The 26,565-nt window shown below is 38.2% G+C and overlaps 1 protein-coding gene across 3 annotated transcripts in view; it reads right to left on the minus strand.

Annotated features, from left to right (window-relative positions):
• The window catches only part of CSMD3 (CUB and Sushi multiple domains 3), an 891,194-nt gene extending 868,600 nt beyond the window's left edge, over positions 1-22,594 (minus strand). For all 3 annotated transcript variants that reach the window (XM_045861257.1, XM_045861256.1, XM_045861255.1), the window contains exon 1: positions 22,417-22,594. In XM_045861257.1, coding sequence (XP_045717213.1) covers positions 22,417-22,594 — 178 coding nt within the window. The remainder of the gene's footprint in view (positions 1-22,416) is intronic.
• Between the last annotated feature and the right edge of the window lie 3,971 nt (positions 22,595-26,565).

Below are 26,565 nucleotides of genomic sequence, written 5' to 3' on the forward strand. Positions count from 1 at the left end.
GCTGTGAAACACTATTATAATTTTATGTCTATAAACTACGTCTGCTTTGCAAATAATCACTCACCTGTTACAGTCGTCGAACAACTGAAAGCTGGTTTTAGCATCCTCCACTCCCCTGTGCATACAAAGCAGCAGGAGTAGAATAAAGTTGCTGGAGTATACCACTTTCATAGCTCTCTGCTTCCTTCCCACTAACGCAAGAAGTAAGCTAAAATAAAACATTGATGGCAAAGCCCCCAACTAAATATCTAAGCATTTTTCGGCTATGTGATTGTCCTATTGTAAACCAGTCACCTGGGAGTCATCATATTATTTTTACTAAAGATATTTTTTGTAGCAAAATGAATCAGGTTAAATAACTCTGAATTAATATGCTTTCATCATAAAATGGTATAAGTATAAAATGGTAAAGACTGATGTGTACTCTATACTTACTGTCAAGAAGGCAGCAAGACATTTTTAAAAACAATTGGCTCTTTAGAAATATAGGTACAACAGGCTAATATAAAAACAGCTTTGATAATTACAAAAATATACCTGGCTTCCTAGAGGCAAAAAGGAAATAAAAAGTAGTTATTTGTGAAGCAACTTTAAGTACATAGAACAACAGACAATGGTACCTTTCAGAGCAGAGCCTGCCAACACCACTTTCATTGCTCCAAAAAGTTCTCATATCCAATAAAAAATTCAAACAAGGAATATAAAAGCTTGTTTAAATGTTTCAAATTGAGGAAAATAACTGGCAAAGTAAAATTGTAACAACAAAAGAAAGGCACACTTTGATATGTCAAATAGCAACACAGAAGGGCAGTTTTCAACACCCTGAGGTTCTCTATATTTGCTCCAATGTTCACAATTTAAATACAAAAAAAAAGAAGACAGAGGTAAAGATGAAAACAATGAGAAAATAATGGTTGAAAAAGAGCTTTCACAATCCAAAAGATAATGTCAATGGGTAGTAGGATAGAGGGCATTTTGAAAACAAACTTCAAAGATCTTCAACACTACCGTTCTTTTCACCTCAAGAAAAATAGAATCTCATAAAGATAAGATTTTATTAGTTAATTGGTTACCTCAAAGTGGTGGGGATATCTAAGGGAAATAGATATAATGCAAGTGATTGGATGTCTTAATTTTTTTTTATAAAATAAGAAACCTGAAATAATTGTGTCCAGAAATTTTAAGAAACATAAGTAATGCTTCAAGAGACATTTCAAATTCTAAAACACATAAAAAAGAAGAGCAAATAAATAAATAAATAAATAAAACACTAACAAAGGGCAGGTTAAACAGCATAAAAGTAAGTAATGTCAAATTCTGATTTTCTGCAATGGCAAATTATGGAAAATCATGGAGGACTAAAACAACATAACAAAAGATTCAAGGAGGTAGAAAAAAGATAAATATTAATATGTTAATTATGAATTAATAAAAATAAAACTATACAAAGTGATATTTACAATGCCAGAAAGTGGTAGGTCAGTTAATATTCTACTGTATTTCAGTATAATTTAGAGCAACCAATATTATTTAAGTTTCTATCTCTAGAGCACTGTGCAAGATTCCTTAGTAATTGCTAAATACACAGCCATTGACTTCTCATATTTTTCTGTTACATGAGGGAGATAGAATATGCATAAGTTACTAAATACAAGGTTGACCATGGTAATAACTGTAATTCTGATACAAATAAAATTTAGGGCTGATGTGAGGAAAGAAGTGTTTAATTTCAACTAGAGGGTTCCTAGAGATGATATTTCAATAATGTAGGAGATACATTTTACACCAGGGAACAGGTTTGTTTTGTTTAAAACAAAATAGTTTAAAATCCACTCCAGAAATAGCACTTACAGAATGAGAAACTGAAATAACTATGCATACAAAAAATAACTATAATGAAGAACTATGGTCATCTACGGTAGTGGAGAACATTAAATTCTATCTGTAGTACTGTTAAAGTATAAATTGGTTGAATTTTATTCTCTGTAGAATGGCTGGTTCCTTCATATGCTCCCCATACTTCTAAACCATGAAGAAGTCTAGGATCACATTATAGAAAAGTTTCCCCTGGAATCATGGTCAGCCTCAACAGGTTATTCACAGGTTTAGATTTGTTTCAAGAACAATATCAGGAAAGTAAACAAAAGGCACAAATCCATCAATGGCCAAAGAATGGCAATAATCTAAATTTCAACTTCATGGTTAGAATATTTGAAGCTTTTCAACAGGGGAAAAACTTTCTCTAAAAAATGTGGCCAGAAGCAACCAATTTGAAAATTATAAAGAATCGCATTAGCACTACAACTAGATATTTGGTCTGCTAGATATTTGGAACTATCTTGAAAAATATTGGGTTGTTAGGAGGTAAAATATAATTTCCTCATACAGCAGCCCCTCATTATCTGTGGGCAATATGTTCTAAGACCCCCAGTATGTGTCTGATACTGCAGGTAGCACGAAACCCTATATATGTTACATTTTTCCTGTACATACCTACCTATGATAAAGTTTAATTTATAAATTAAGCACAGTAAGATACTAGTAAAAACAATGCACAATAAAATAAAAACAGTTATAACCCTAGACAGTAGCTCTTTGCCTAATGTCATCATGCAGTTCTTGAAAGTTGTGACTTTATGTAAAACAATGTGTTATGGAAATTATTTTACTATAGGCTAATTGTTATAACAAGACAAGTTCTTATGGTATAGGTTGGGTCACAAAAACTTCACCATACTCCTAAATAAACACTCAAAATACTTTCAATATTAAACATTGAAATAAATGTGAACAATACATTTAAGAAAGATGAATAAAACTGAGTCAGATGATCATTTTCTAACCCACTTATTCAAGTTCAGGGTCATGAGTGGCCAAAGCCTATCCTGGTGGCTCAGAGATCCAGGCAGGCACTCATCCGGGACATGATGTCCTTCCACTTCAGGGCTACTCATACAAATGGCAAAAAATGTAGATACACCAGGTGAACATCTTAGGGATGTGGAAACAAACTGAAGTACCCAGTGAAAAGACCAGACATGAGATGAATGTGCAAGTGCAAAAGTGCAAGTACACAAACTCCACACCAACAGTAGCATTGGCTAGGAGCTGTTTTTTCATCAACCTTAGAACATTATCCAAAGAACATTGAAGGAGAGGGTATTATTGGAGGGCCTGCTCTATTGTGAGAAAAGTTATGTCAATGTGAGTACTCCCTCTTTGTGTCTTTCAAAATGACTTTTTAAAAGATTTTATGTATTTATTTTTAGAGAGAGGAGAAGAGAAGGAGAAAGAAAAGGAGAGAAACATCAATGTGTGGTTGCCTCTCACACGCCTCCCCAGTGGGGACCTGGCCCACAACCCAGGCATGTGCCCTGACTGGGATTCAAACCGGTGACCCTTTGGTTCACAGGAAAACACTTAATCCACTGAGCCATACCAGCCAGGGTCCAGAATTACTTATTGTACTGTTCTTACCCATCTGTTGTGATGATGTGAGGTGATACAATGCCTCATGTGCCTGATGAGACACATTGAGGTAGAAGATAGGCTCAGCCTTGGCCTGCTATTGACATTCTGGCATATGCAACAAACACTTTACGGCTTCTTGTGGGCATATCTGAATTGCCAGCATCACTACTCTTGTGCTCTGGGGCCATTGTGAAGTAGAATAAGGATTATTTGAACACAAGCACTGCAATAGCGTGAGAGTCTACCTGAGAACCCATATTTAGATGGCTACCACATGACATGGATACACTGGAAAGGGAATTACTCACACCCTGGCTAAAATGGAGCAGGATAGCAGATATCACCACACTACTGGAAAGGCATGCAACTTAAAACTTACAAATTGTTATTTCTGGAATTTCACATTTAATATTTTTGGAAATATTTCTGGAACCTCAGAAAATAAAACAGAATAAGGGGGAACTTATTAAAGAAAAAATAATTATCTAAAATCTTATATACATGCAAAATTTCAAAAAATACTCTTATCATGTAGTCAAATTGAAGTATGCTTCATTGTGAAAGCCAAAAAAGTTCATTTGAAATGTTTACTACATAGAGGCATAAGACATCCACTACAACATCCTTTGGTGATTTGTTAAGGGACTGTCCCGCCTAAAAATTAACACTTGGTGATGGGTGCAGATATGGAGAGGGTAACATAAAAAGATGATGCATGTTATAGGTCACTTGAGTCCAGAGGGCCACTGTCTCCCAGGCCCCCAGACTGCAAACACCAGCACAACACTCCACCATGAATCTGCTGTGAAACTTCCGTCTCCATTCTGAGGCTAGTTCACCATTCTGTCCTCTCACTCCTGTAATGTTTTGATCTCCCTTTAAATAGCATTTATTAACATATACTAAAATTACTTTTTATGAGCTTTTCTCTCTCATTGGAATGAACTATGCATGTTTTGATGGTATGAAGAAGCCATTATTCAACTCTTACTCTCAAATCCACCATTCTGACTAGACTTAGAAAATGGGAACTCAATAAATGCTTATTAAAGTGGAAATGTCAAAAAGTGTCCATAAATGTTCAATTTTATATTTGTATTGTTCAGATAACAGCCTAAGGAAATACTTTAAAATCTAATAAAAGCATAGTGATTAAGAAAAATAGCACAAATTAGACACCTCAAATAATAATATATATGAAGCAAAAAATAATAATGACACCCTAAAGAGTTAGGCAACAAAAGAACCTACATTAAAATTGATCTTAACTTTATGTAAGTGTTTTAAAAAAATTGCCTATATACTGAATGGTATAGATAGGCATAGTAACTAAAATATCTTTATTATACATCACATATCAAACTTAATTAATTATGTTTTATATTACAAATAAAAATATATAACTATAAAATAATATACATTTTCATATGAACTCACTAAATGAGGAGATTCAGAACCAAAAATTAAGACTGTAAAAAATAGTCTTTCAACATAGATGAATAGTATGTTTTCAAAGGAGTACCTTGAAAAAACATTGTATGTCATAGTAAGACATAAAGAAAAAGAAAAATAACGGAATGTCTCTTCATAAAAGTTCAGAAGCCAAAGAAACAAAGATGGAAGTAATAAAACTAAAAATGGAAATAATGTTGGGAATAATTATAGCATTTATGTTTATAATGATATTCTTAAATATATTAACAAAGTTCTTAAATTATAAATTCAATTTATAATAAAAGAAAGTAATATAGAAAATAAAGTCAGGAATATCAAATAAAGTCAGGAATAGCAATAACAGTATAGTGATAACTTGTGTGAACATTGTCAAATCATTTGGAGAAATATTATTCACAGAAATAAATACAAATAGCATTACAAAATGCCCAAACTAGTACAAAATATAATTAGGGAGGAAAAATAAACAGAGAATATGTAAGAAAATAGTATAAAGAAATATTCATTTCATACTCCAAATTTCTAAAAACAAAAAATGCTTATTAATAAATCTAGCAAATATGCAAACCAAATATTGACAGGATAGAAAACAATCCCACATCAGAGGAATTGCTGAGTGGGGTTATGTAGGGTTTTTCCCCAGACTGCAAGGCTGGCTGCTGCCCAGGGGAACAGTTAATATATTTTATCATTTTAACAGAGAAAACTAGTTAAAATGTATAATTAAGAACATATATCCAAGAAAATAATCAATAAAGTTGATTATTTATTCTTTAATTAAAACTTTTGAAAAGTACAAAGACCGTTTTTAATTTCTTCATTGCAAAGACTACATTTAAGCAATGCCCAATACAGCTAGCACTGACTTACAAAACCAATTATTTTGGCTTAGGGCATGATTACTCATTTTATCAAGGAACCTGCTGGTTTATAGAAAAGAACACCTACCTCAAGGCTTATCTTAAATAACATAAGCGTGTTATTCTAATGTAAGCAAAAGATGATTTAAAACAATCATCTCATTAAATGTTTGAGAAATGAATCTCATTCTTTTTATTATGTTAACATGTTATTGAATAAATTGAAGTATGCTTAGATATTTTCAAATAAATATTACAGTAATTATTTAATTGCAATAATCATTATCCGTGGCAATGTATGCTTCTCATCCTAATCAATGTAGTATCAGGATTATGTCAGGTTTACAGATAATGTAAGCGATGAGGAACCAAGACTTAAAGAAGGTAGTTGGCGTCATCTGGCCAGTAGAATGTAACTGGTATTAGAATCCATGTTCTATTCTTTCAGGTTAGAGATTGATGATGATGATGATGATGATGATGATAAATGTTTCCAACTTAATTTTCTCTATTGTATATTCAAAAGTGAAAGTAGCAAAGGTGATTCATGCTTTTACATGCTTAATAGATATACAAAAATTTTGTGTTATTTTATTTCCTAGAAAACATTGGATATCCAAATAGTTATCAGTAGCCACTATTAATGGAATTAGAAATATCTGAAGTCTATAACAACTGAAAGATTTGGGCAATATGTATTAAGTCAATATATATTGAATCAGATTGGACTTAAACTAAATTAATGAATTCAATTATCTCCAATCCAATTCAATTATCCTAATATTTAATTAGTGCTTACTCTGTTTATAAGAGTCTATGTTAGGTGTAGAGATCCCATCTTAGTGATTTAATATCTTTGACAAACTCTTTTTTACTCAGTACAGTTATGATTAAGGAACCACATTTTATTTCCTTTATGTTTCCAAGAAATAAATTCACAGAAAGTTTTCCATAAAGTCTGAGCTGTTGAAAATAAGATAGAATGTAAGTAAATATGAAAGGAGATCTTATGCATACATAATAGTGATGGATCCCTTTCTATCTATTTTAATTTGTAAAATAAAAAAAACACAATATGAGGTAGCATTAAATAAATACCTAACATAACAATATAACACCTAATATATATGTATGTATATATAAAATATAGGTGATTATTTATATAATGTTTATATATAATGTTAGCATATGTGTGTACACACACACACACATGCACACACACATAATAACAGCAAACTGTAACTTAATAAAGGATTCAACAAAGCATGTCCAAACATTAACATGAGGCCTGTTCCTCTGGCAATGTAACCACAACCAGTCTGACTTTTCTGAATCCTCATGTTTCTATAGCCTTCCCTTCATCTCGCAGCATATAAAATAAATTGTTCTATATTCAGAAATACTCACTGCAAAAAAAAGATAACTTTATACATGTGAACAAATTTAGAATTCATCTCCATCTCTGACTTTTTTCCCTCAAAGTCAATGAAATACTGTTCAATGTGATAAAAAAAATAAAAAGAGCAAAGGTTTTGAGTTGGGCAAGCTGGATTTGAACTGTTTTCTTCACTTGTTGGCTGATTTCCTCTTTCTAAGTTGTTTCCTCAAATTTCAAAAGGAGCCAACTCTACCTGCAAAGTTGAGATGCCCAAATGAGAGGTACTCAGAGCACACAGCAGTGGCCAGGGAAAATCAGTTCATTTTCTTGCCATGAAGATGGGAAAAGAAATGAAGATCCTGAAGAAGTAGAAATATCTATGATTTATAGTACTGAGGAAAATGTTTTCACAAGTACTTTAGAGAAAAAGGAACTATTATAAAAATTGAAGTAAAAATATAAGAGACAGAAGTCATTAACTGTGGATATCTACTCTTAAATATACAATTAATAGGAATGCATATACTTTTGATCCAGCGATGTACTGCTGGGAACATACCCTCAGAATCCCTAAATACCAACTCAGAAGAACTTACGCACCCTGATGTTCAGGCAGCACTATTTAGAATAGCCAAGTGTTGGAAACAGCCTAAGTGCCCATCAGTAGATGAAAGGATTAAAAAACTTTGGTATGGTACATTTACACAACGGAATGCTATACAGCAGAAAGAAAGAAGAAGGAATTCCTACCCTTTGTGACAGCATGGATGGAACTGGAGACTATTTTAAGCTAAGTGAAATAAGCCAGTCAGTGAAAGACAAATACCACATGATCTCACTTATAAGAGGAATCTAATGAATAACAAGCAAATCTAACAAGCAAAATAGAACCAAAGACATGGAAACAGGGAACAGATTGGCAGCTGCCAGAAGAAAGTGGAGAGGGGAAAATCGTGGGAAAGAGGGGAAATGATTAGTCAAAGAATGTATATGAATGACCCATGGACATGGACAACAGTGTGGGAATAATAGACTGTAGGAGCGAGTGGGGTTGGGTTGAATGGAGGAGGGCAAAGGGGGGAATATTGGACAATTGTAAAAGAATAAATAAGATTAAAAACATAAATAATATTAAAAGAGAATGCATATACTTATTTGGTGTTGTGTTTACTCACTGTCAACAAGCTTTCATTGACTGAATTTAATTTTGGAGTTTAAGAAGTACTTGAAGAGTGTGTAACAGAGATGCCTCTTCTATGTAAACATCTTTCTTAGAACTAGCTGAGTGGGCAAAGTTCACCAATCTAAACCTCTTCTAATTTTCATAAAGGCTGGCTTTGCATCTTATAGGTGACTTCACTGGGATTCTCTTGTGTATTCATAACAAACAAGTCAGCTTGAGAATCTCTCCACATCATTTTAGGCAAGCATTCCTTCTTATAATACAGTCATTATATGTAAACTGTCAGTAACACTTTGAATGAAAGAGTTGGAAGTTGAGAAGAAAAGAGGAAATGAATGGGAAGGCAGTACAGGGCTGGTTATTTGTTTGTGGGACAGAACTTTGTGAAAGGTGGAGGGACCCCTTTCTTTGACATGGCAAAGAAACGTAGACATTGGTGTTGAAACATTGTTGAAACCAAGTCAGCATACCCAGCAGATCATCTCCCCTGAGTTAGTTTGGCATTTCAATAAATGGAGCTAATCCTGTGTATTGTGGAAAGTGTTGTAAATTCACCATGGTGCACACGGAAGTTACTTCTGTTTGTTTGTATCAAGTTAAGTAAAACAATTCAAAACATTTATCTCAAGCTTCTAAATTTACTTTTTTCCCCCTGCTGAAGTAATCAAAGCAGAGAAGATAGTAATATACACAAACAACAGAAATGTTTGCTTTTTATCTTATATTAATAGTTAAGTTTTTGAAACTTAGAAATTGAAAAACCACTCAATATTTGTTGCATAATATAAACATTAAATCTGTTACTTTACACATTAAATTATCATTAGATTTTGAAGAGTACACTTTATGGATTGTGAAAGGGGATAGGGAGATGCAAATTGTGAAAGAGGACATTGGTACAAACATTAAAATAGCGTGAATCGACAAAGCAACCAATGTAGGGAATGAAATAAATACATTTTATTTTATTTTTTGAGTTTTTTCTGTTTCTTTTTTGGTAAATCCCCCACCTCCTCTCAGTCCCTTAACCCTCTACCTACCCCCCAGAACTGTCATCCTGCATTCCATCTATGATTCTGTCTCTGTTTTGCTTGTTAGTTCATTTTGTTCATTAGATTCCCCATATGAGTGACATCATATGTTGCTTGGCTTATTTCACTTCAGCATAATGCTCTTTAGGTCCATCCATGTTGTCACAAAGGGTTAGATTTCCTTCCTTTTTATGGCCATGCAGTAGGAAATGAAATAAATATAAAATGGCAGATCACATTTGGTGAATGTCCTAACCTTATAATGATAGGTCATTCTACTTGACTTCTTTATAACCAAAATTAATATTAATTCAATGTCATTATCTCATCCTATAACCATTTATAAATCCTTGTATTGCTCTTTATATTACAGATTAAAAATAAAGAAAACTGAAACATAATCTACTTATTTAAGTCTCCAAAAATACAAAAATAAGGAATAGAAAACTGTGACACAAACTGTTGTATTTTATACTTAGTGATGTGTTTGGCCCTTTGCATGTGTTCACCTTGGTAAGTTAGCTCAAGGCTCCTCTCATGAGTCACTAAATTCCGGGGCTTAAATTTAAATTTGGACTGAAATTTGAAAGGATTAGCAAATCATTGAGGAGTTCTAAAGCAGAAACTAACCTGGAAAAAATGGGTGCGAAGCACAATTTGCTGATCACAAACTATTATGAACCTGTACAAACACTGTCACAGAAATACACATGGAATCATCATTAATACTGGATAAACTAGTTAATATCCATTGGCTGAACAGATGGAAGTCAATAAACATTTTAATTGAAAATTAGCAGGGAAATTACATTACATTAAATCACAAAATGATGCATTTAATTGGAAAGTTTCAAACAGTGTCTGTAGGATGTTAAGACTCACCTGTGATAGGATAAAGATTTACTATCTAAGATATGTAAATAAAGATTGCATATCACCGATAAATCATAGAAAAAGAGTCCCATTGAAGAACTAAACACTTTCACAATAACCAGATTGGTGTGGTATTATGTTGACAGAAAGCTTGCTTCAAAAATAAAGAAAGACTATCTTTTCTCTTAGAGTAATGACTAGATATTCATCTCTATATTCCCAAATGTAGGCAAGGGGTCTACATATATACTGGTCCTCAATAAATTATTGTTGCCTGAAATAATATGTTGTGAGTCCCAGAACTGATAAAATAAGCCGCTGGTTCTTTTTGTGGACATAAAATCTATTGACCATTGTGTTTTTCAAAACTCCTGACTTAAAATGTGTCCAAGCTATAATATTTAATTCAAGATAATACTGTTCTAAATAAAAGAGATAATAAACCAAACTGGACTTTTAACCAAAATAAAATGATAGAAACAATTAAGATAATATTTATATGAGCGAGCACAAGATATAATATTGGAAGACCTAAGATCTCTAATGTCTTCCAATTTCTTGTGAGGCCTTTGAGCATTTTGCTTTTGAAAGAATTGCATAATTAGAAAGCAGTCTTTCTAAAATAGGGAGATTCCAATGATCTATGCAATGACAGGTAAAAATAAGTAGCAATTTTTAAATTATTGGAAAATGGCTGATTTCTAAGTACTTATACATTGGTACTATTTAGAAACTATAAGTTCAAAATATGATTCCTATTTTTATCTATTGATATGTAAATGAATGCTGCCACACTCATACAGATATTAAAGATTTATTAGCACTTTGCTATAAAATGGATTTGAAGAGTTACTATTTGACCTCTTTTAAAAGATTGAACCAATAAAAGGACTTAAAGTACTAGTAGGATTTATAGAAGAAAGTTTTTTGAAGCCATGAGTAGCACATTGAACATGAATTCAGCACAAGTAATGGTGGACCTGTCATCACTTCTATTGCAAACTTCATGGAAGAGAGTTTATCATCTCTATCATCTGTAGAAGTTATGAAACTGTAAATTGGCACACAAATTAGCAGCCTGGATGCAAATTTGTTTACACAAAAATTTTAATCAGTCCAGCTGTTTTGAGTTAGACATTAACCCCAAAACCTTAACCCATGGTTTCTGTAGGTATGGGAAAACTGAGTAAATATGTTGTCTAGACTGCAATGTTCAGTCAGCTAGAACACAGAGCTGGTAAATCTAAGGTAGCCTGTGTTTCTTCTCCAGGAGATAGTACTTTCATTAATGTGAAAATCTAATATCATTACATGTAAGTGTCTGTGTCTCCTTGTAAAATCACTTCAGGAAGTACTGTGTTAAGTCTGATTAAGATTTTGGGGTAGGCACAGTGTTCTTCCATCTCAAGAAGCTTTGCTCCCATAATCAAACCAAGACTAAATAAAGGGGCTCATAGGCAGCATGCAATAAAGAGAAATGTGCAGTAGACAAGGAACTTTGAGGATGGTTTGTACACCAGCTTGGCAAGTCACTTTATTTCTCTGGCCTGCATATCTTCTTTCGGTAAAGATATGCAGGTAAACCTCTACATTTTGCCAGGGTGCACATATGGAATGAAGTAGACTCTGTTGATGGAGTTTGCATATGAATATTTTTTTTAAAAATACCTTTCTGAACAGTTAAAATGAAAAGAGAACCAACTATATGGGAAAACATATTTGCCAGTGATACCTCAGGCAAGGGTTTGATCTCCAAAATATATAAAGGATTCACACAACTCCACTCCAGGAAGACAAAAACCCCAATTAAAAAATGAGCAAAAGACTTGAACAGACACTTCTCCAGGGAGGACATACAGAGAGCCCAGAGACATATGAAAAGATGCTCAGCATCACTAGCCATCAGAGAGATGCAAATTAAAACCACAATGAGATACCACTTCACACCAGTCAGAATGGCCATCATAAACAAAGCAACAAAGAAGTGTTGGAGAGGATGTGGAGAAAAGGGAACCCTGGTGCACTGTTGGTGGGAATGCAGACTGGTGCAACCACTGTGGAAAACAGATGAAATTTCCTCAGAAAATTAAATATGGAACTGCCTTTTGACCCAGCAATTCCACTGCTGGGACCATATCCTAAGAACTCTGAAACACCAATTCAAAAGAACCTATGCACCCCGATGTTCATAGCAGCACAATTTACAATATCCAAGTGCACAGGACCCACACCCATGGATAGGTTTTCCAGTGGGGAATCAGGTCTGCAATGTACCTAGGCCACTATGAATCTTGCTTTTTGCTAAAACTCCCTCACCCCGAATTGAGGACATTTACTACAAAGCAACTTCCTAAAAACCATGCTAAACCTTCTAAGGATGAGTGTAACTGTCCAACTACTTTCGCCTTTTCATTTGCAAATATTCCTCTTCTGTGATGTGATTAGCAGCATCCTCTCCTTTGTTTTCTGTATAAGGTAACCACCTAAAGTGAGCCTGTGCATAGTTACTGAGGACCTTCTTGTAATGTGCCCAGTAAGACAATAAAAGCTCATTGGAGCGAGGGCCATGACTCCCCTTGGGAGCAAAAGCCATGCCATCCCTTTTCCTCCACAGGACTCTGTAGTTAGTCTGAATTTGTCTCATATTTCATCCAAAATGATGAGAACCCCACGAGCCGGGGTCTGCATCACCAAGTGCTGGAAGCAACCTAAATGCCCATGAGTAAATGAATGGATCAAAAAACTGTGGTACATTTATACAATGGAATACTATGCAGCAGAAAGAAAGAAAGAGTTCCTACCCTTCATGACAGCATGGATGGAACTGGAGAGAATTGTGCTAAGTGAAATAAGCCAGGCAGTGAGAGACAAATACCATATGATCTCACCTTTAACTAAAACATAATTAGCCAAAGAAGAAAAGCAAATAAAATATACCCAGAGATATTGAAATTAAGAACAACCTAACAATAGCCTGAGGGGAGGGGGGAGGGTACAGAGGGGAGAAGAGTTTTCAGGAACTACTATAAAGGACACATGGACAAAACCAAGGGGAAGGATGGAAGCAAGGGAGGGAGGTGAGTTTGGCTGGGGTGGGGAGGAGAGTGGTGGAGGGAAAATGCAGACAACTGTAATTGAACAACAATAAAATAATTTTAAAAAATACCTTTCCTTGCCCATATAAATAAATCTAATGTGCATTTCCTGACTAGATGACACTAGGCTAGATAGTAAAAATAGGTTATAAGAGCTTTCCCATCCTTAAAATTTTATAGAATCAAGTGGAAGATTAAGTTACCAAAAGGAAGAAATTTATTTTCCAACACTTATGATATAGTTGATAAACAATTTCTATGCCCATGTATTATTTTATATGTGAAGTCCATAAATTCATCTGCGTTCATAAATTTTAAACTTTACTCAAGACCACTGGGTTAGAATTGAAGGATTATAAATTAGTTTTGGGTGTTTTGTTGTGTTTTGTTTTGTTTTTGCACTTAATGCACTAAACAGTTTTATGTGTTTTATTGACATAGTTAACTTACATATTATTGTGCATTTGCTTCACTTAATATTGCTTATAAAAGTGGAAAATACCTTTCACATTTATCTTATAGAATCTTCTAGAGAATAAAGCAAGACAAGTAAAAGATGTTGAAAATTACAAAACTGAGAAGTTATATCTTAATGAAATTGTGAAATATATAAATAACATAAATATTAATTGTAGGCTTTTTAAAAATTAAATTCTCAAGGTCTGTTTTTCTCTTAAAAATGAAAAGGTTTCATTAGTAACTTAGACACAGTTTCAGGTTTTGCTAAGTCTATGAACTTATGAATCTTATTTCAGATATCACTCAATAACTAGCTAACCATATAATCCTGGGAAGTTTTTGTCCTCTCTGGCCTCAAGAAATGGGGATAATTTGTAAATGGAGATAGTAATCTGCGCCTAAGAGATAACAGCTATCTCACAAGACACTGGATAGGTCTCTAAGCAGGGAAGTGAGGGAGAGAACCACTATTTGAGATGTAAATGACACGCAATATAAATGGCTTAGTACAGAGCTTCCCCCATAAAAAATATGTAACAAAGAATTTTATCCCAATACTATTTCCCAAAACATAATACTGTCTTATGTCCTCTCTATAAGAAGTACTTCTGAACATTCTGGAGTCACCCGGATGGACTTGTAAATGGAAAACTGTGGCAGGAACCCTTGCTTTTTCAGTTATTAAAATTTAATAAATCCACTAATGCAGAGTCTACTTCCATTAGCAAATTTATTTTCAAAGTGGTATCAACCATATTTTAAAGGTAACATTTTAAAAAATTCTTACAATTATTTAAAAATATATAATCATAACTATTCCTTTAAAATTGACTAACAAAAAGCAAAGAGGGGAAGAAGGCCTTTATAATCTTGAACATTACAATCTCAGCTTTTAAAAGACTTGCTCATTATTTTTATATATTTAAATCACTTTCTGAACATTTAAACTCTTCAAATTTACTAGCATTCATTGTTTTGAACACTATTCACATATCATAAAGAAAAAATATTTCACATATTGATAATATTAAAGATAACCCCTTAACAGTATTGATGGTCCTTATACTATTAATATTTGTAAAATGTACTATTACTCCTATGGTAGAGTTTTGAGTGACACCATTGTCTCATATAAAGTGTGCAAGAAAAATATAAAGAGAAAAATGAAGGTGAGAGAGAATGCATAAATCATACATCAATATGACTTAAACATAATAAAAAGTGAAGAAAATAAATTAAGAACAAATTTTCTAGATTTAAAAGCCTTTAAACAAGAAATTTTGTCCAGATTATAAGAAAAATAAATAAGAATTTAACTAAGTACTATCCCTCAAATTTGTCTATGAGACATGAAAACCTGTCAGTGCATTAATTTTATTTTTATAGACTTAACATCTTCAAGAAATAGATTTTATTAAAAATATGATTATTTATTTCATACACATATTCTATATTTTAGAAACTGTTTTCATTACATAGTTATTTCTTTTTGCCTTCTACAAAACAAATGTTTAATACATATTTTTTAAATTTTACCACAAAACACAATCACTTACATATTTATATGGTACAAATTGATATATGGTACTTAAGTACTAACTTTTGAGATTGTGTTTATTGGTGCTATCTGAGCAGGCCCTGTAGTAAAATTGATAAGGTGTAGTACAAAGATAGTTAAACATGAGCTTGAATGTCAATGACCTAGTCTCAATTCTGAAGCTAGTGATGTCTGTCACCTAGTAAAATGCAGTTATCCTTTCTAGGTATGTGCATTTACTGTGTAAAAAATTAGCATTGAACTAGCTGATATTTAAGAATTGTTCCTGTCTTGTAAACCCCACGATTTGTAACAAAATGAATATACAGATTTATGTAATCATATTAATAACTCAATATTAAAATGTCAATTCTGAAATGCAACAGATGCAGTGAACCTAGAAGCAGAGCTAACATTTTAAAGCTATGGGTCTGGCCCTGATTCATAGAGCCAGTACCTGAAGTAACTGAGTAAGGGTGAGAAGTACAAATTTCAGAGTGTTTCTCAAATAGTTAAAAGCCTGGGAACTTAGCCAAAGTGAAATAATAGGTAGTGAGAAGATGCCACATTTTTTATTTACTCCTGTGGAAAAGCTAGGGCTAGTTGTGTAAGGGATAGAGCATGTGAGAGTTTATACTGGCTTTGCATATAAAGTGTATTTTGGTATCATTGATTATAGCCGCCACTGTCCAGCACTATATATGTTACATCTATAATCTCCCTATAGGCCTCTGAATATTCTAAACTTTTTTAAAAAGTAGGTAATGAAAGTAGAGGTTAGGAAAGTTGAGTGGTTAGTAGATTCATTATTTGATATCAGACCTTGGTGGCTCCAGAGTTCTTGTTCTTCTTCCCACTTTACTCCAGGGGTTCTCAAATTTTAGAGTGCATCGGCATTACTTGGATGGCTTGTTAAAAAGACCAATGTTTGTGCCCAGCTACCACAGCATGTTATTCAATAGTCCTGGGGTGGGGATCTGAGAATTCATATTTCCACAGGATGCTGATGCCACTTTTTCAGGAATACTTCGAAAATCACTGTAATGAAACCCCTTAGGAGCCAATGGAATAATAGTGTGATACCCAATGCCACGTGACAATCACCGATATTCCCGTTATCCAGTTCCAAGGTATGTGATACATATGGTAATGATGTAAATGTAGACTTTTTAAAGAGGAGATTTTAAATCAGATTGTGAGCAAACAAGCCATCATTATATAGAAAATATTAATCCTTATGAATTCTCAATCAGCACCAAGAAATAGCTCAACAAAGGGCCTGAGAGCACAACGCACTTGGGCTGGCTACAAGATGAGAGGCTTGAGAGAAAATGCCTGTCGATGATGAGGCCATGAACATGAATACTGAAAGGTATTCAACAAATTGATTTTTCTCAGTGTCTTTGGTACAGCGATATACTGGATGAGAATAAGAGCCTTGCCAGAGGCCTAACTCTGAGAAAATGCAGACATGGAGACTGATCTCCCTGGAAAATACCATGAATCACCCATCTGATCATTCTGAGAAAATAGATACTTTTTGGTAAGGATAGGTCTATCATCCTGACCAAACCTCATCCAAAATCCAAATCAGCACTGCTGCTGTGTGCCTAAACTATGTACCCCTTTAGATTATGAGTAAGGGGAATGGAATAAAGAGATAGAAAATTATGTTCCAATGTATAGATAGATCAAATAAAATGGTCTTAGGTTTTATTTGCACCTCACATATTTTTCTCTAATCTCTTCATTTGCAAGCATTTTGCTTCTAATCTCTCAAACACTGGAATTCAAAATACAAGATGGCATATTTTCTCATAGCCATGTTACCCTAAGTAACAGGTCCCTTGCGAGACATGTTGTTGATCGCTTCACAGTTATTTTACAAACTGAACAAAACATTGAAAGTATTTGATATTCTGAAGTGCTTTCTGAGACCCTTGAATAAATAGAAGTCACCTCTTGGGACACTGGGAGAAGTATATTTGGAGCCTAGATAGGTGCAGGTTAGTCCCTTTTAGTTACTGGTTTTCAAGACCTTAGACAAGCATTTAACAGCAGAGTTTGTTTTCACACAAGTAGAAGGGCATTATTAAATCACTTTTTGTTTTCTCAGATCTCACTTTACTATAACTATGTAAAGATGCCATTAGCTACTGCTTCATTTTATTATTTCAGTGTTTCTGTAGACATTGGATTATATGTTCAGGGAAAAGACACATATACCCCCTAAAATATTCTGTTACCTCACAAGTGGTAGCTCTAATTAATATCATGAAGAGTAATAACTACTGCTACTAAGTTGATACTCCTGGAATACCTAATACACTGGGTAATTTTCCCTCCTTTCTCCTTGAAGGATCTCAAAGAAGCTGGAATCACGTTTTTAAGAGGCTGAAACCGGCTCCTTAATTATTTCTACTCACACACTTTTGCTACACCAGCTTGATGCAGCCTCCTCCTCCCCAACTGTTCAACACCAGAAGATTCCAGAAAATACGGTGCTGCAAAATGACATTTCAGAACGATTTCACCAAGATCGCTGTACAGGGCAAGTTCAGCTCAGAACTCTGGGTGCTGCCCAAGCCTTTTCAGGGCGGGGAATTGGGTTGATTTATCAGCTCGGCGGTGCAAAGCCTCCCTGAAGTCGCAGTGCTCAGGGAGAAGGGACTCCGCCTGATGCCCGAGTGGATTTTCTTTGGGCTTCCCGCTTCATTACTATTCTGCAATGCGCTTCAATCCCTGCGCACTCCCGGCTCTCAGCCCTCAGCTGGCCCTCCAGCCAGGCAGGAAGAGGACCCACACCGCGACCAGGATGACCCTGCGCCTTTTCTTTTCTTTTTTTTTTCTGCCCTGTCCTCTGGGGTCTAACTAAACCATTGCAGCGCTAGAATCCTGTGACTGGCCCCCTGCTTGCCCTTCGGAGACAGAGCTAGGTTGGGGATGCCGGTGGTCACAGAGGAGCAGCAGTCTCGTTACTTGCTCCCCATGAGGTTTTCCAACTCCCCAGTGCCTGTTAGAGTTGAAGTTGCCTGAAAGAGAGCAGTGCTAAGGTCAACTTGAGGAAAGGGAGCTTTCTCAGCGCCTCGGCCAGATTGCGAGACAGCAGTGGCCACAGCTCACCGACCATCATGGTTCCACCCGGGAACATAAACGCTCGGTTACCAGCCACCCATTTCCTCCTCCGAACCCCTCTCCTAGCTCTCAAGGCATTCTAAAGGCCCCTCTGTGTCAATCCATGCGGACCTCCTCCCAGCAACGCATACACACACGAACGCACACACACGTGCTGTGGTCCAAGCCAGTCACTGGGCTTCAATCTCCCGGTGGTCCTTGGGATTTCAGGGAGTGTGGCCTTCTAAAAGGTATTAATAAATATTCCCAGAGGAAACAGATGAAAGGGATAAATACCTGCCCAAACTGCAGCAGGACAGGAACCTCTGAGTCTAACACAAAGGTCACACCTCCCAGCAGGTGTCTCAGTCTTGCAAACCTCAGGGAAGGATTTTGATGATGATGGCGGTGGGTGGGTTTTGTTTGTTTGTTTGTTTGTCTGTTTGCTGTAACTGTTTGATAAAGACATTAACCCACCCCACTCCTCTTTGAAAAGCTCCCTCAGGGTAAGACAATTATTTTCCTCACCTGCCAGGTCAGACTGCTTTGAGGACAGGGAATGAGGGTATCAGTCCGGTGGACAGGTGCGGGACTGAGACCTCTGGTGTGGCCACCGCAGGGGCTGGGAAAGGTGGTGCAGCTCTCCCGCCACGAGGACACCTGAAACAAGACCCTTTCTAGCAGTCACTAACTGGGGCAGAGTGTGTGAGCTCCACTCTTTCACAAGAGCTCTGTGGTGGGAGGGAGTAAGAAAGACCTCCTTGGAGTTCCAGAGCACATGGAAACGTGGATCCTTCTGGAAGTCCGGGGTCCTAAGAGAAACCCTAGAAGCACGCCCTGGCACAGGGTTCAGGACCAGCACACTGGCTCCCACCTGCTTTTGCCCGAGGTCAGTTCATTCTGTACCTTCTCTGCACTGGTTGTGTGTTCTTCCCCTCCAAGCCCCATCCCAGGAGAAGGAGTATGGGAAAGTACCCCACAGTGTCGGTTTCCGGGGGCGGGATGTTTAAGTACGACTTGGAGACTCACAGTTTCTATCTGCTTGAGACCTAAACAGACACGCTGCAGTTGCAGCCTGCATTTCAGAAACCTCTGCGTGTGTGTGTGTGTGTGTGTGTGTGTGTGTGTGTGTGTGTGAGTCAGTTTGAAGCAGGCAAGCAAGCATCAGGTCTAAGCAGCCCCTGCCCTGCCCCACCCCCCAACCCCCAATTATCTGCCCTTTATCGAGTTTCATTTTAGATGGCAGTGGACATACAATGCCCAGAGAAAGCTGAATTTTTTCCAAACCCCACCAGGGAGGTTCAGGCCTACTACTGAAGGCCACTATCTCTTCTACTCTGAGGCGTTTCCCCCCACGGAGCCTCTTTGTCATTGCTGTTGCAGGCAGAGGTGAGTGGTGGAGGGATGGAAAGTGTGGATACAAGGTGGAAATTTCATGCTGGAACTGCTCACTTAGAAAACTGTGCGCCCCGACTTCCTGAGCCCTGGAGTTAGCTTGGGTTAGGACCTGCAAAGCCCTTCCAGTAAGTCCCCAAAGTGAGCTTTCCCGTGGGCCTAAGTGTCCAGAAGCAGCCGCGTGGAAGACAAAAGCAGATCTAGACTAGACATTAAGGAAAACAACATTTATGCCATTTCAGCAATGCCAGTTCTAAGAAAGCCTTGAGACTAAGGTGACATTAAAATAAAATAAGAAGCAACTGTCAAAATCGGCACTGTCCTCGACGATAGGGAGCAGGTCTGAAGCAAACAGCCTAAGTTTGTTTCTCAGAATTTGAGGACGGTGTTCCAAAGTGTAATCTCTAGGAGGTGCCTCCCAAGCAGCAGAGAGACGACGACAAAGAACTTTACTACCATTAAAAACATTTTTTAAATGGTCCGTAGAAGATTGGTTTTGAACAGATCCAAAGCAGAGTGCAACACTCTTCCTTCTCCCAATGCCCCTCAACCTGGTACACGTTCAGTGGAGACCGACTATCTTAGTGCAAAGTCCAGGAGTTGTGAGTAGAGGGGTCCCGTTTCGGGTGTCATTTAAGTCGCCATTCGGTTCTCTAGGCGCGTCTCATTCGGAAAATACGGTAGGTGCGGGCAGCAGGGCTGTAATCGCAGGCGGCATGGACCTGTGTTTGTCAGGCTGGCGTGCTCTCCCTGCTTCGGAGACTCCCTCCCCTCACATGCCCCCCGAATGTGTTTTGGCTCAACAGGTATCACATGAAAACTCGCTCTTCACCCCCGGTCATCCTCTAGCAGGAACCACCCCAACCTTTTTCCCGTTCTTGGCTCTCTGCGCCTCCCCCACGCCGAGCGCCAGCGCGCGTCTAGCAGTCAGCCCCGGGGCCATCCATTAACCAAAGACTCCCAGTGGCAGACAAACTAAGCATAATGGGAGGCTCCTCACAAGTCGAGCCGGCGACGAAACCCCCTGTAAGCAACCCGAGACGCGTTTTGTGCACTAGTCAGTGTAGTTATGCAGCTTAGAACAAGCGGTTTGCCTTAGATCTGCGCTGAGGTTCCAGGAGGAAAAAATGAAGGGGAAAAAAAAAACATGCTTTAAGGAGCAGGTTTAGATTACAACGCTGTTACTATCAAAGAGCCTAGGGACGACTTCTTGGCATTTAGGGATGTAAATTAAAATTCGAAACCATCATTGGTCCTAATAGAGGGAGAGGTAACCCCTCCAGCTCCCTCCACCCAAAACATGAATTATCATTTCCACTGAATGCAAATGGGCTGCCTTCTGTGGGGGGACAGCCAGCTGCAAGCTGGACAATAAACTGTTTCATAGAGACGTGGGCCGATTGCGGTTCAGAGAGGCACTCCTTCACAAAGGAAGAAGCGTCCAGTTTGTGTTGACAGCCCTGGCGCGCCTGGGCCAACACACCCCCGCCCCCATCGCGCACCCCTGACACACAGACACCCAGGATTTGAGACGAGCTTCGCTGAAAGCGACATCCATCTCGTCTATTCGAGCTGCCATGAGTATGGGGAGGCGATTGTTCGAAAATGATGGCATGAGTCACATACACCCCTGAGTATTCTTTGCAGCAATTAATGGGTAGCAGCAGGGCGCAGGATAAGTTGTGGAATAGAGCTGGGGATTTATTTTCTCCCCCAGGACAGCTCTCTTTCCCATGCTCCTGACTGTCCCTTGCCTTCCTGTTTAGGAATAAATTTTACATCCCACCCACCACCTCCCCTTGTCTGTGCATGTGACACTCTACCTGTCTGAACGCTGAGACTTGCTGGGGATTTTCTTTTTGGTCGTCAGCTAATGACTTTCCTCCTACCTTCATTCATTCCCAGAGGTGGATCTTTGTACTTCAAGGTGTCTCAGATCATGTTAAAACCACCTTTTAAGCTAAACCTCTACCACAAGACTCAGGGAAGCTCCCCTACCCTTCACCAGTGGATAAGTGCCCACACAGAATTAATTCACACATGCATGAAGATATTTACGGAGGTGGGGGGATGCTTGGAAAACCCCTGAGCTCTATTGCATCTAAAATCATCACATTCCTAGTATGTCAGTAACTTTCCTACCTGAAAGGGTTAAAAGGCATTTCCAGGAGTACCTTTAATATAAATATTCCAACCAAAGCATCAATCCACACTGGTTTGAACAGAAATCAAGGTAATCCTCACCACCAAGAAAAGTCTTGCAGAGGAATTCTGTCTGGATATCCACTAGTTAGAGAGGCTATAAGAACCAACTCACGTATTCGTTTGAGCATACTGCAAGAATATTTATTGAGCACAAGCTCAATCACTGCATTGAACGCCAAATCTGGCAAGCAAAATGCATTTCCTATCTGAGGGGGGAAAAGAGCTCTGAATCAACTCCTTCAGTATAATTATGATTATTTTATCGGTGCAAATTGCAAAGTAAGATACCAGCCTCTCTCTGGTGACAAGTCAGCTCCCCTCCATCCGAAGCAGAGGGGACCCCCCCAAAAGCAGACCTACCTTTCACACAAGACACCGTCAATAAAAAGACGAGGTTCCAAAACGTAAATCCACTTTTAATCCCCATTTTCTTCATCAGGAGAAAGTCTAGGCGGCCACATTTAGCACATCTTCTCTTGCCAGGCTCCAGGGGCTTGGATTCCTTTGCTCGGCTTTCCCCTTTGCGGATCCCTTTCATATTATTCGCGAGCTCCTAATTTCTGCTCCTCAGCCCGGCGCAGTGGAGTTGTTGCTGTTGTCGGTGCGCGGTCACAGCTCGGAGTGAATGGTGTTTCTGGGATACCACAGCAACCTTGACGAGGACTCAACCATCTCTCCAACGGGGGCACAAAGTCTCCGTACTCTGGGTTCTGTCTTTCCTTGTGCGTTTTTTCCTCCTCCAGCAAAATCTACCTCAATTCTAGCTCCTTACAGCAACCACCAGAAACCACTAGTGAGCCTCTTACAGCTCAGCTCGGCTCTCTGACAAACTCCCCACAATATTTGAAATTCAGGGGCTTGTTTTTTTTTCTCCCCGAAGTAGATCAGTTTTGCCTGTAAAAGCAGCCCAAGAAATATTATGTTAGTGAGCTCTCCATTGCAGCCTGTGAATACAGAAGCATGTTAAAGGAATATTTTAATCGGAGGATATGTGGTGCCTTTAGGGATACCGCGATGAAAATGAATCGGGCTCCATCGATGTCCACGTCGCTATAATGGGACATGTGTTACTACTGTAATTGCAGCATATTACAGGAAGGGGCCTCGCAATTATTATCCCATGATTTAATTGCAAAAGGACATCACAGAGAAGAATTTGTTTGGACACATGCGTCCACATTTTCAAACGCATACGTGTAAACCGGGAACCGGATTTTTAAGATTCGGTAAACCGATACGGTCGGAGACCGAGTCGTAGGTGGGGGGTGGGGCGGGGGAGCTTGGGGTGGGGAGGGAGTCAGAGTCATTTCCCCAAATAGTTCGCCCTTTCATCGTCCCTTCCCCACTTTCAAAGCTGATGTGTGCTGCAGTTAAACTACTTTATCTGTGGTAGCTATCTAGAACAGATCCATTTGTCTTAATTCTGAACTGGTCCCAAATATGTAAATAGTAGGTTTCTCTCAAAACGGAAAATACAAGTATCCATAGGACTAGACTTGGCAGCCTCACACTCAGCTCAAGGGTTAAGATTGTACAGAGGAAGAGTTCTTGCGCCATCTACTGGCCATGATTAACTCTCCTGCTTCTCTTTCTAGTCTCTGAGGGACCTCAGTGAGTCTCGTCCCCTAATGTAGGGGCTGCTTCTGGATCCCGGCGCGTTTCACTGCTGTGTGTCAATTTCCTAATCTTTCTGTCAGCTGGTCCTGTCCTAGATCCTACGACCAACAAGTTCCTTAGACTAGACGCCAAATGGTGATCTGACCTTTTCAGGGATCTGATCCCATCTGGGGGGTGGGGGGGGGGCGGGGGGGGGGAGGAGGAGAGAGGGCTACCGCGCTGGTTCTGGAATAGATCATTGCAAGGGCTTCTGGCTCTATTTGCTTGCTGAAAGCAATCAAGGAGATCAGCATCTATTTACAGGACTTGGTCAGAGTACTCCCCAATTTGAGTTTGTAGCTTTCCACATTGCCTACAAATGATGGCTCCCGTCCCGTACCGCACGATCATCCTAGCCAGCCTTTGTTCCCGGGCTCCAAGGTGCAGCTGCCGGCTCAAGGGAGCCTGGAGGTTGCATCTAAAGGGAGTTTGGCTCTGGGAAGTGGGCACATGCCAGCGAGCGTCTATAAGACGTGCGTGGTAAGTGGATTCAGTCTGCATCATAGGGAGGATTCTGAGTTCTCCGGCTACGGTGTTTTGTGATTCACCCAGGGAGTGTGTGTATGTGTAGTGCTGTAGGGAAGGGTAAGAGTGCGTGCTTATGGAAGATGATGGAAGGTGTGATTTTCTATGAGTGGGTGTTTTCCCAAGTATGTTTGCGCAGTATATATGCGTGTGCACGCGGTTATGTTCGCGCGCGCGCGCGTGTGTGTGTGTGTGTGTGTGTGTGTGTGTGTGTGTGTGTTAGAGAAGGATTTCTCTCCTGGGTAGGGAGCCTTAGCAAGAGGCAAATGCTGTAGACTTCCAACTGACCTCATTAAATACGGAAAGGTGCCTTTAGGGCGGTGTGGCCGAATACTGTTCCTTCCCAACAGCGCTTCCTATTGTCCGCAGGTGCAGATTTCCAAGGGGAGTGAGCAGCAAGGTTGGGATGAGACCTGACTGGGAGGATCAACGGTGAAACCATCATTAGCCTGATCAGCCACCTTAGTGGAGGCTCTGGCATTGATTTCAGTCAAGATGCCAGGGTGTGTTGCTGCTGCTGTTGTTTTTGCTAGACAGAACAAGGAGATAGATGCAAACAGGTCCTTGGACTTGATGAGCACACAGGACAAAACCTTCCTCACAGTGTGCAGGGGTTAGTCACCTCAACTGAATTCACTGTTCATCAAAAGAAAACAAAACTCTTGGGTGTACATAATCTGCTTAAATGCATGGTTATGTATTCAGACAGGAGGACTTCAAACAAAAAAAACATTATTTCTCAGAAATCAGGGATATTTTAGTGGGAATTAATGTGCAAAAAAATAAACTTTGACTACGGGATCATCATCACTACTACTCAGATACTAATTGCTAATACTTATTTTCAAACATGCTAATTCTGTAAGTCAGTTATCTTTCCCTAATGATAGGCAATGAATCTTGCCTATCATTTCAATGTGAAGTTGTTAAAATTATCTGGTAGTTAATAACACATTGAACAACACTACAGTTTCTAGTTTCTATGGCTCATAATAAATCAAAAACCATTTTTACTGTCATCTTCCAGCTCCTGAGACCAAATAGAAAATCATTATTTTACATACAGGAGAAGTTAGGGCATAGAGAAATCAAATGTTCATCCAAGGTCATTATCAGGAGCATGGGCATTTAGTCCACTCATTTAGTGTTGGATCACACTCTAGTCTTTTAAGCTAAGCAGACTCCTCTTCAAAGGAGCATTTCCAAAGGCATTCCAGAAACATAACACGATAAGCCAAAATCCTGCATGGGAAATCCCTCAACTTCTCTAAAAGGAAAAACACAGTGTCTACGTTTGGGAGGTAAAATCACCTCTCTCAGTTGATCTGCAGAAAAAAGACCAGTGTTGTACACAGATTTAGTTAAGACTTTTAGAAAAAGAAGACAGAAATAGGTAACGTAAGAGCAAGCATTAAGTGCTTCCTGTATGCCCCGACATTGCATTATGCTTGCATGGCATATCTTTGTCAACTCCATTATAATTTGCTGAGATAAGTACTACAATTATCCTCATTTTATAGGTGAATAAATTGACAGACAAAGGTGTTAACTGTCCCGCTTTGCCCAAAGTAATATGTCGAAGAGGAAATATAAACTGCTGTTGTCCAATTTCTGCATCAATATGCATGCTCACTGTGCTATGCCATGCCAGGTCCCAAAGATGCTTGTTCTAAAACAGTCTAATAATAATAAAAAAATTTATAGTAAATGTATCTGGATAGTCATAGAAAAACAAAGATTTATAAGATAATCTAAAGGTGATCAAGTTTTAAAATGTATATGTATACATATAAACTTTTTTTATACGGGTCAGTCACTCCCATCCCCCTTTTTTGTGCCTCTTGCACACTGTTGATCTTCTCACATACAGGCCAAGGAGAAAAGTGACTTGGCAAGGATCCTTCAAAAGAGACAGGGAAGAAATGGATAGGTGTTTTAAATGGAAAGTTCCAGATTTCCGTTCTTTTTCCATTTTGCCAAAAATACTTGTGTAATATCATTAAGTATGATCTTAAAACAGGGCTCAGTTGGAACTTAAAAGGGAGAAAATAAGCACTTTTTAAAAGTGCTTCGTATTAACCAAATCCTCTCTATGTATTTACTCTGTTTTAACATCACAGGGGTGACATCACGGAAAAATGACTGAAGCAGAATGAGCACTCTGAAGAAAAAAACAAAACAAAACAAAGACTTGAAGACAGGTTACCTCAAATTTTTAAAAGAGGTATATATACTTTGGACAGAGTTGTGAACTTAGGAAGTGCTTTTCTTAACTTACGTCACAGGGATGGATACAGGTTTACATGAGTATTATTCTCCAAAAGCAGC

The sequence above is a fragment of the Phyllostomus hastatus genome, unplaced genomic scaffold (genome assembly GCF_019186645.2).
Source record: "Phyllostomus hastatus isolate PE091 unplaced genomic scaffold, TTU_PhHast_1.1 phas_scaffold_21, whole genome shotgun sequence".
Taxonomy (NCBI): Eukaryota; Metazoa; Chordata; class Mammalia; order Chiroptera; family Phyllostomidae; genus Phyllostomus; species Phyllostomus hastatus.